The sequence below is a fragment of the Tasmannia lanceolata genome, unplaced genomic scaffold, assembly GCF_043159265.1.
Source record: "Tasmannia lanceolata isolate RefF3 unplaced genomic scaffold, GAP_Taslan_0.1 ptg000029l, whole genome shotgun sequence".
In the NCBI taxonomy this organism is placed as follows: domain Eukaryota; kingdom Viridiplantae; phylum Streptophyta; class Magnoliopsida; order Canellales; family Winteraceae; genus Tasmannia; species Tasmannia lanceolata.
In genome coordinates, this window is record NW_027518706.1 from 957,074 (window position 1) to 967,743 (window position 10,670).

A 10,670-nucleotide genomic window follows, 5' to 3' on the forward strand; every position below is an offset into this window, starting at 1 on the left:
TGCAAGAGAACTTGAAGGTATATTTAAATTGATCTGTTAATCTAAAATTGTGCATGGAATGGATAATCCCAGCCATTCATTAGCAAACAGTTAAAAACTAAATAGAAGTGTCCTCAGATGTTAACAACCATTCAAATTAAGGTGAAGGTGCGACAAACTGCAATGCACAGTGGGGCCTACCATTTGCTGATCGGGACAGTCTACCAAGTGGGCCCTCATCTGTAAATCCAATGGCTCAAAAGATTCAATTTGCACTTAATCACTTGTCATCACAAAACAGAATTGCAAACCAGTAATAAAAGGTTGTTATATGGTAAGTCTGAATTTCTTTTGGTAACACATCTAAGCTCACCTGTTCCTGGATTTAGCTTGGCCTGAAAAATACATATATAATCCTGCTGCTGCTGCAATGGATTTTTAATCCTTGAATGTGATCCGTGCTTTTGATGAAGCTCTTGGTAATTCCAACAACTCTTTGAAAATCCTTGCCTCTTCGTTGGGGCTGAATAGACTCTTGCTAATAGTAAGCGTCTTGAGCAGTGGCGCATTCACAAGCAACAGCTCTATGAATTCTAACTCAGATATTACACCCCGCATCTTACTCATCTTCACAGTTAGGAGGTGATTAAAACTGTAATCCATGCGTTTTTTTGCTTCCCGGTAGTTCGTGACAGGTGCAGTGCTGGATACTCCTGTTGGGGTCTTGAAATTGAAATACTCCTATTAGAGAAATCTTTACAGTATCAAAGAAAACAAATGTTATGTTTAAAAAAACTCACCTGGATCTTGAGTTCTTTCAGATTAGGTGAGCTTCTAAACAAGCAAAAGGCGGCCAAGATCTGATATGGGTCTTCAAGATCTATCTCTAAAGAGAGTTTCTTAAGATGATCAAATGTAATAGGAATGCTCTCTGGTACATCGCAAGAAGCCAGAACCTAGGACCCAAAGGAAAAGGGAGAAGATTAGCTAGTATTTTAGTTTAAAAGAGAATTCCAAATTACTTAATGAATACTATTTACCTTAAGGAAAGCACTGCCAACTGCGAGCTTCTTAATGTTAAGCAGACAACTAAGAAGCTCGATAAAATTGCAAGTCACACCTGGCACGAGAGGTATACCGAAGTAGTTTGTCGGAATAAAATACATATATGCATAAGCTAGAACTGGAGTGTTTTCAAAGGAAAAAACAGTAAATTGACATTTAATGTACACATATTGGAGATTCGGAGCATTGATTTTAAGACGACTAGGATTCCTAATATCTATAAATGTCAAACACTCAAGAAGCGGGGAGTTGGAGACTAGAAACTCAAGCATGTCATCGAGGAAGGTAACTTTATGAAGATAAAGAATCTTGAGACAATGAAAGCCTTCAAATGGAGGAGGTATGTTGAAAATGCATCTTCGCAGTCTCAAATGATGCATTTCTTGACAAGAGAAGAGTGATGAAGGCAGCTTATAATCCCTGCCAAAAAATTCAAGGATGATTTCCTCAATCCCCTGTTTTGATAGGAAAAGTAACCATTGATCAAAATCAGAGCTGGAAGGAAGGTAACGTGAACACTTGAACTTGCGAATTGGACCTCTATGGTTGAAGAGAACATAATAGACAATTTTCACACACGTAATGTTCAACAATTCTATGTCCATAGAGGATGCATGACGTGAACGGCATCGCACGTCAAATACAATTTGTGGAATTGTAACCCATTTATACCTCCAATTCCTCGATAAGATGCTCGTCCTCACAGCATCCTTGATCGGCAAATGCACGAGGATCCTGTCTATGGCATCCTCCGGTAGATTACTGATCAGATCTAAGTTTGACACTAGCCCCCTCTCTCTTTTAGAACAAGAATTCATTTGTTCTTTTTACTCCTGAAATCGAACAAAAAAAAATTTTAGCCCCGTAAAGTCGCATCAAATGTCAATGAAAAAAGAAAAAAAAACAAGATCAAAAGATGGTCACCATAAATGAAATAGCATGAGCAGGAAACAAGATATGTTTATGTAGAGATACTACTTACAAGTACAAATGCTTCAAAGTACTAATAGAGTCAGCCTGACAACCCAGGTTAATAAGTGCAGTATGTGACCAAAATCAATGCAATAGATTGACAATATTGGTAAGAATGCCATATGTTTTATGCATGATTGAAATGATGCAACAAACTTAGACCCATCCAACTGTACAAACTAATTAGGGGTCAGGATAAGTTGTGTTGAACTATATATCAATAGTTTACGGTGGCTTCCTTGAGCATAAAAGCATCGATAAAATAAGGATTATATGACTAATTCACCACTGCTAAAATGTAGTTATGTATTGTAATTGACCCCATCTATGTAATGGGCCCAACTATGGATGCTAGGTGCAAAAATTGAACTAATTGGACATTCTAATTGTCAAGTGAGTGACCCACAAAATGGGATTATTAAAGCAATAATAGTAGGCAAAATGACTGAAAGCAAAATCTGGGAAAACTATGGATGCTAGGTGCAAAAATTGAACTAACTGGAGATTCTAATTGTCATGTGGGTGACCCACAAAATGGATGGTTAAAGCAATAGCAGGCAAAATGACTGAAAGCAAAATCTGGGAAATTTCTGTTTAAGCATGTTATATCGTGTGGCCATCAGCCCTCAATCGGAGATCCGTGACGATCTGTTCACGGCCATTGGTGAAGATTATCACGTGACAATCCCCAAACACATATTGTACACACCCACTCACTTGCATTGTTTTCTAAATCTTATTTATATGTTTTATTATTGTGTATAAATAACTTGATTTCCAAATGGGTGTCTATTTCAAAGTCTAGATGGCAAAAGGAACAGACATAAAGACTAAATCATATTTTTCCTCAATTTTTTACATTCAGTAACAGCAAAGTGCAAAGAAAAAACAAAGTGTAAAGAAAAATATGATTCATTTTAGCCGACTCCAACTAGTTTGGGATAAAGGCTTTGTTGAGTAACAGCAAAGTGCAAAGAAAAAACTAACAAAAAAAAATCAAATGAAAAATCTGGATGCAAACCTTTGTCAGCAATCTCTCTCAGATTTGTCTCGTTGGCTTTTCCCTTCACACTGAAGGGTTTCCAAGTAAATTTGGTGTTGTGGCTTGACTTGGGGTTGCATCTTTATTATTGTTATTGCTTTCTGATTTCGCATTGTTTTGTTTGCGCTGTAGTTTATTTTCCCAGCATATACACAAAGATGCTTGTGGGTTGTCTGATTCTTTGATTCACACATAGATGGGATGGCCTTGCTTCCCAACAAGTCGTATCAGAGTGAATGCAATTTGGAGATGTATTTTAATTGTCGTGTGTGAATTAAAATGGAGTCTGGCACTACAAATAGAGTGGTCAGTTTGAATGGAGAGAACTGGATGATTTGGAAAGCAAAGATGGAAGACATCTTATATTGCAAAGCCTATTGAGGGTGAGGCAGCCAAATCAAAAGATATGGATGATGCAAAATGGAGGAAGATGGATAGAAAAGTCATTGGAAATATTCAGCAATGACCGGATGATACAGTTTTTCATCATGTAACTGAGAGGAAAACCATCTGAAACAAGGTTTTCTTAATAAGAAAGCTTGTCTATTTGAAGTTTAAAGATGGATGTTCAGTTGCTGACCACTTACGAGATGAAAAGTACCGTTAATCCGTTGTCGGCCATAAAGATGGCATTAGATAATGGGTTAAATGCCTTCTTGTTATTGAGTTCTCTACATGATAGTTGGGAGACATTGGTAGTTTCACTAAGCAACTTTGCATCCGATGGAGTTGGTAGTATGAGCCAACTAACTGGATCCTTGTTGAATGAGGAAACGAGACGCAAAGCCTCAGGTTCTTCCTATTCGCATGCTCTAGTGTCTGAAAGAAAGGATAAAAGCCAAAGTAGAAAGCCACATGACCATGAAGAATCAGGAGGAAGATCGAAATCCAGCAAGGGAATTGTCGTAAGGGCACATGAAAATGGAATGTCGCAAATTCAAGAAAGAGATGAAAGAAGGAAATGGTGAAGCCAAAGAGAATGAGAAGGAAACCACCTTAGTTGCTTTCGAGAATGATGTGGGTATTCAAACTTCATGTGATATAAGCTACCACATAGTTGCATGTGTTGACATTGATTGGGTAATCGATACTGGTGCATCTTTACATGATACACCTCGCATGGATTACTTCATTCCAGACACGTTATTTTGGTGTTGTGAGGATGGGAAAGAAAGGTGTTTCTAAGATTGAGGGGAAAGGTGATATATGTATGAAGACTAATCTTGGGCACAAGATGATGCTCAAGGATGTGAGATGCGTTCCAGACTTAAGACTCAGCTTGATTTCAAGAGTGTTAGATGATACAGGTTTCAAGAACTACTTTGGTAAAGGAAGATGGAAGCATACCAAATGGTCTCTCTCTTTTTTTTTATGAGTACCAAAGGATCTCTTGTTATTGCAAGAGGAAAAAAATATTACACTTTCTACAAAACTCAAGTGCAAGTTCTCAAGAGTGAGTTGAATGCATGAATGAAAGATACCTTATCAAATTTGTGGCATAAGCGGCTAGGCCACATGAGAGAGAGAGACATGAACATCTTGGCAAAGAAAAAAACTCCTCCCAAGTATTAAAGGTATGCGATTAAGTTCATGTGATTATTGTTTTTTGGAAAACAACATAAAGTTACTTTCCTTGATAGTGCCACTAAGAAGGATACAAATATTTTACATTTGGTCTATTCTGATGTCTATAGTATAGATGTGAAATCTCTTGGTAATTCTTAGTTTGTCACATTTATTGATGATGCTTCTAGGAAAATATGGGTTTATGTTTTAAAAACCAAAGACCATGTCTTTGAGACATTTCAAAATTTTCATGTTATGGTTGAAAGAGAAATAGGTAGATTTTTAAAGTGTATTTGCAGTGATAATGGAGAAGAATATACGTCTAACATGTTTGAGAGTTATTGTGGCAAACATGGGATAACATGTGAGAAGACAGTTCCCCATACCCCAAAAACAATGGTGTAGTTGAGAGGATGAATCACACCATTGTGGAGAGAGTTAGATGCATGCTGTCAACGGCTAACTTGCCTAAGCCGTTTTGGAAAGAGGCAACAAAAACAACAGTTTATTTGATTAATCGGGCTCCTTCATTTCCTTTGGATGGTGATATTCCAACGGGCATGGACGGGAAATGACGTCTCTTAATCTCATTTAGAAGTGTTCGGTTGCAAGGCTTTTGTGCATATACCCAAGGAAACGAAGTCTAAGTTTGATGATAAGGTTATACCATACATCTTCCTAAGTTATGAAGATAATGAGTTCGGATACAAGTTATGGGATCTAGAAAACAAAAAAGTGCACAAAACTAGAGATGTAGTTCTCCATGAAGGCCAGACCATTGAAAACTTCAAGAAAGAAAGTTGATCAGTCGCAAGTTGTGGGTGATGTACCCGATCTTACTCCATTCCTCCTCCAGTGCCACATGATGAAAACGGGAGAGAGATCCAAGAAGACAAGGATCAAGATATTGAAAATAACGTACCAACGGATAATAATATTGAGCGAGAAGAGCAACCTCCTCAAGAGCCTCAAGAACCGGTAAAAGTTCCTTTGAGAAGACCCACAAGATATTCCCCTATCGAATATATGATGCACACAGATGAGGGTGAATCTGAAACTTTTCAAGAAGTCCAAGTTGACAAGCACAGCTGTGAGTGGAAGAAAGCTATGTAAGAAGAAATGGATTTCTTGCATAAGAACAAGATATATGAATTGGTGAAGTTACTGGTAGACGAAAGTTTAGACAGAGAAAATAAATGAGTTAGGGTTATCTCCCCCTGACTCATATCTTTATACTAAAACATAAAGGAATGTACAAAGTCCTAAATGCCCTTAGGCAAGTTACATATTCCAACACTCCCCCTCAAGCTGGAATGTAGATATCATACGTTCCTAGCTTGTTACATATATCATTCAATTTTGACTTATTTAAGGACTTTGTAAACATATCAGCTAATTGGTCCCCTGACCGAGTAAACACAGTGCAAATCTCTCTTTTCTGGATTCTTTGACGGATAAAATGACAATCCACTTCAATATGCTTGGTGCGCTCATGGAAGACTGGATTGTTGGCAATGTATATTGCAGCTTTGTTGTCGCAATAAAGCTGCGAAGGAGAAGATGAAATGAAACCAATTTCAGAAAGAAGTGAATGTAGCCAAATAAGTTCCGTGCTTGTCTGTGCCATTACCCTGTATTCAGCCTCTGCACTGGACTTAGCTATAACATCCTGCTTCTTACTCTTCCATGAAACAAGATTGCCACCTACAAATGTACAATACCCAGTGGTGGACCGTCTATCTGCTGGGGATCCAGCCCAATCTGAATCAGAGAAGCCTTCAACTTTCATATGGCTATGTCTTTTGAACATCAATCCCTTCCCTGGAGCCCCTTTCAAATACTTAAGAATCTGTGTCACCGCAGCCCAGTGAGAAGTACGTGGAGAGCTCATATACTGACTGACAACTCCAACAGCATATGAAATATCTGGCCGAGTAACCGTGAGATATATAAGTTTACCGACAAGCCTGCGATACCTGCCAGGATCCTCCAACAACTCTCCTTCTTCTGGAACGAGTTTCACATTAGGATCCATGGGTGCAGAAGCTGGTTTAACTCCAAGATTGCCTGTTTCTTTTAGCAAGTCCAAGACATACTTTCTCTGTGATAGGAACAAGCCTCTAGAGGAACGAGCAACCTCTATCCCCAAGAAATACCTGAGCTGACCCAAATTCTTAGTAGAGAATTCCTTTTGCAAGAAGGTTTTCAAGCGTTGTATACCTTGTGAATTGCTCCCTGTGATGATTATGCCATCCACATAAACTATCAACAAAGTACACCCAGCTGAAGAGTGATAACTGAAGACTGAGTGATCCACTGCGCATTGTTTCATGCCAAAGCGCATGACTGCCTCACTGAATCTCCCAAACCACGCACGCGGAGATTGTTTGAGGCCATATAGTGACTTGCGTAGGCGACACACGTAGGAGGAAGTCTCTCCCTGAGCAACAAACCCTGGTGGTTGCTCCATATACACCTCCTCAGTTAGGTCGCCATGGAGGAAGGCATTCTTCACATCCAGCTGATGAAGGGTCCAGCTATGATTAACAGCAAGAGACAGGAGCACACGGACAGAGGGAATTTTCGCAATGGGACTGAATGTCTCAGTGTAGTCAACACCAAAAGTCTGAGTGTATCCTTTCGCGACTAACCGTGCTTTTAAGCGCTCGACAGTACCATCAGGGAGGTATTTGATGGAGAAAACCCACCGACAACCAACAGGACGGGCACCAGCGGGTAGGGAAACCAGATCCCATGTATCATTACTATGAAGAGCGCCCATTTCTAGGTTCATAGCATCACGCCAACAAGGATGGTCAAGAGCCTCAGCCACTGACTATGGTAAAGAGATAGAAGACAAGGAGGAAACAAAGCTCTGGAAGGTACTGGTGAGCTTATCATAAGAAACAAAATTCGAAATAAGATGTGCAGTGGAATGGGATCTCGTACGAGATGCAATAGGAGAATCAGAAACAATAGAGGAAGGCGGAAGAGAAGATATCTGAGAGTGGGAGAGAGGGATCATCGGCTCAGAAGATGATTGTGCGAGAGGAGCTAGAAGAGACCTATCTGTAACTTGGCGCCGCTGATACTGCTGTGTAATTTTAGGTGGAGCTGGCTTCTCCTACGTGGCAGAAGAAGTAGAAGCTGCAGAAGCTGGCCGCACGAAAATAGGAGATGACGGAAGAGAAGCAGGTAGATCTGGTAAGGGAAGCGAGACCACGGACTCGAAAGAAGGGGTGAAAGATGCCGTGCCATGTTGGAAGAATGCCTCAGACTAAAAGAACGTAACATCGGCTGAGACAAACCAGCGACGCAGACGAGGGCTATAGCAACGATAGCCTTTCTGTGTACGGGAATACCCCAGAAAGACACAACGCTCAGACCGGGGATCGAGTTTGTCACGGCCAAGTCCAAGGTGATGAACAAAACAAACGCATCCAAATACACGAGGTGTCAGAGGAAACTGTTCCTTACTAGGAGATAAAATCTTGAAAGAAGAGGCACCCTCTAAGACAGAGGAAGGAAGGCGATTTGTTAAGAAACACGTCGTCAGAAGGCATCACTCCAGTATGCCTTAGGAACACTCATCTGAAAAAGAAGAGTGTGACCTACTTCAAGCAAATAACAAAGTTTCCTCTCAGCAACACCATTCTGTTGAGAGGTGTACGCACATGAAGACTGATGTAAAATCCCATGTTGGGAGAGATAGGATTGAAAGCCATTAGTATCAGAAAAATATTCTCTAGCATTGTCAGTACGAAGACATTTAATATTGCAATTATATTGATTCTTAATTTCAGAATGAAATGTGCGAAAAGCAAAGAACACGTCGGATCGACTCTTAAGTAAATATAACCAGGTCATGCATGAGAAGTCATCAATAAACACAATAAAATACCGAAAGCCAGTACTAGACGCAACCCTAGAGGGTCCCCATACATCAGAATGGACTAATTCAAATGGACTAGACACTCGACTAATGATCCGGGACAGAAACGACACACGACGGTGCTTCCCGAGTTCACAGGACTCGCACTGAAAACTAGAAAAAGGTTCGGGAACCAGAGAAGTCTGCTACAGCTGCTGAAGTGAAGGATGCCCCAGGCGACAATGCCACTGAAATGTATCCATAGAGCTATGTAAGACAGTAGGCGCCCGGCAGTCAAGACGATAGAGTCCATCTACCTCACGACCCGTTCCAATCGTCTTACCAGTCGAGAGATCCTGAAACAAAGAAAAATGAGACAGAACAATGAAGAGATTTAGTAATTTGGCTAACTGAAAGTAAACTAAATGGTGATTTTGGGACACATAAAACAGAAGATAAGGTATGAGCAGGATGAGGGGAGATATGACCAACACCAGTGATAGGTGTAGTGGACCCATCAGCAAGGGTGATAGACTGAGAGGGAGATGAGAAAGAGCGAAAAGAATGAAGCTGAGAAGAGTTACCAGTCAGGTGATTGGATGCCCCAGAGTCAATGATCCATGACCCTGAGCTAGATAGAAGGGTAGTGGGTGAACTACCTGGCTGGGCGAAACCTGCAGAGGGAGGACGAGAACTGAGCCGCAGACGCTGGAACTCCTCATAATCGGCACGGGATAATGTATAGGTGGAATCAGCTGGTGCAGGAACAGAAGCAGAGGGAGTGCAATCTGAAACCGAAGCAGTAGTAGCACCCATGTGAGCCGAGCGTGCCTGACGAAGCTCGGGATGCAGGGTATAGCAATGGTCAATATAATGTCCCTCGCGCTGACAGTGAGTGCAAAAAGAACGGCCACGACCAGAGGAGGCTCCACCACGAGGCGGGCGAGTAATGCCATTATAGGTCGCAAGAGCAGAACCATCAATAGGAACAGATATCACTGGATCACCAGGAGAGTACTGCTGGACGCGGGAGTAAACCTCAGTAAGGGAAGGAATAGCGCCAGAACCGATAATTTGCTGACGAAGATGCATGTACTCTGGACCCAAACTCTCAAGGTACTGCACAACACGGATCTGATCCCTCTGACGGGCAGCCTCTGTGAGATCCGTGGTAAGCGGCATGTAAACATCAAGCTGCTGACAGAGGCCAACGAATTGGCTGTAATGGGTGGTAAGAGGAAGATCACCACGGCGGAAACGCATCCACTCAGAATAGGTAGAGCAGATCCGACTAATGTTTGCCACGCCAGAGTAAAGAAGAGTAATTTGATCCCATATCCGTTTCGCAGTAGGCAGAAGCATCAAGGGCCCAGAGACGTGAGGGGCCATACTCTTCCACAGAAGGGTGCAAACAAGAGCATCCTCCTGTTCCCATCGATCAAAGGTGGGATCCGTCGTAGGAGGAGGATCACGACGAATGACGTGGGCTTTCCTACGGGCAATAAGATACTTCACGACGGCTGCTTTCCAAGTAACATAGTTTGCCCCATCCAACTTAACAATAGTGATATGTGGTAATGATCCATCCACACAGAGTGATGATGATGAAGAAGATGCCAAAGAGGGTGTCGGACGAACACCAGGAGCCACTCCTGTGGAAGGATTGTCAAGCACCTCCTCCATAACAACAAGCAAGAAAGAAACAGACAATCCAAACCAAGACGAATAACAGAAGATAACATAATAGGTGGGCAAACTAGGATAGGCCAAGAAAGCTAGACGCGGCTCCAAGAATGACGGGCATCGACGAAGCTTGATAAGAGGGAAGCCATGAGACATAGAGGGGAGCCGCAAAGACAAACAAGAATCAAAGTAGGGTAAGAGATGAAGATCTAACACATAATAACAGGGAGAAAAGAGTGGTAGGGTTTACCAAGGGATGAAAGGAAGGGACGGAAAAATGTTGTGGGTTGAAAAACTTGGGGTGTGAGGCTTACCAGCAAACCTAGGAATTAGGGGCTGGAAAAAAAAAAAATTCTGATGCGAGGCGAAACACAGCCCTGGAAACTTATTTCCAGGAAAGTGATTTTGTGGGGGGGGTCGGAAAATTTTGGGGGGGTGCAAATCCTCGGTCCTGGTATTTTCCTGGAAAAAGTTTTCCAAGCTGGGAAGAAA

At 41.6% G+C, this 10,670-nt stretch overlaps 2 protein-coding genes across 4 annotated transcripts in view; one reads left to right on the forward strand and one right to left on the reverse strand.

Moving 5' to 3' along the window:
- The window catches only part of LOC143859111 (F-box/FBD/LRR-repeat protein At1g13570-like), a 16,699-nt gene continuing 6,029 nt past the window's right edge, over positions 1-10,670 (reverse strand). For 2 of the 3 annotated variants that reach the window (XM_077369788.1, XM_077369790.1), the window contains exons 2-4: positions 1,020-1,877; positions 780-935; positions 1-702 (exon numbers count right to left, since the gene is read on the reverse strand). In XM_077369788.1, coding sequence (XP_077225903.1) covers positions 418-702; positions 780-935; positions 1,020-1,862 — 1,284 coding nt within the window. In that variant the 5' untranslated portion in view covers positions 1,863-1,877 and the 3' untranslated portion in view covers positions 1-417. The remainder of the gene's footprint in view (positions 703-779; positions 936-1,019; positions 1,878-10,670) is intronic. The other variant, XR_013239153.1, reaches the window with a different exon arrangement.
- LOC143859407 (uncharacterized) overlaps positions 9,720-10,670 on the forward strand; it is a 19,175-nt gene continuing 18,224 nt past the window's right edge. The window contains exon 1 of the mRNA XM_077370123.1: positions 9,720-10,069. Within this exon, the coding sequence (XP_077226238.1) occupies positions 9,720-10,069 (350 nt within the window). The remainder of the gene's footprint in view (positions 10,070-10,670) is intronic.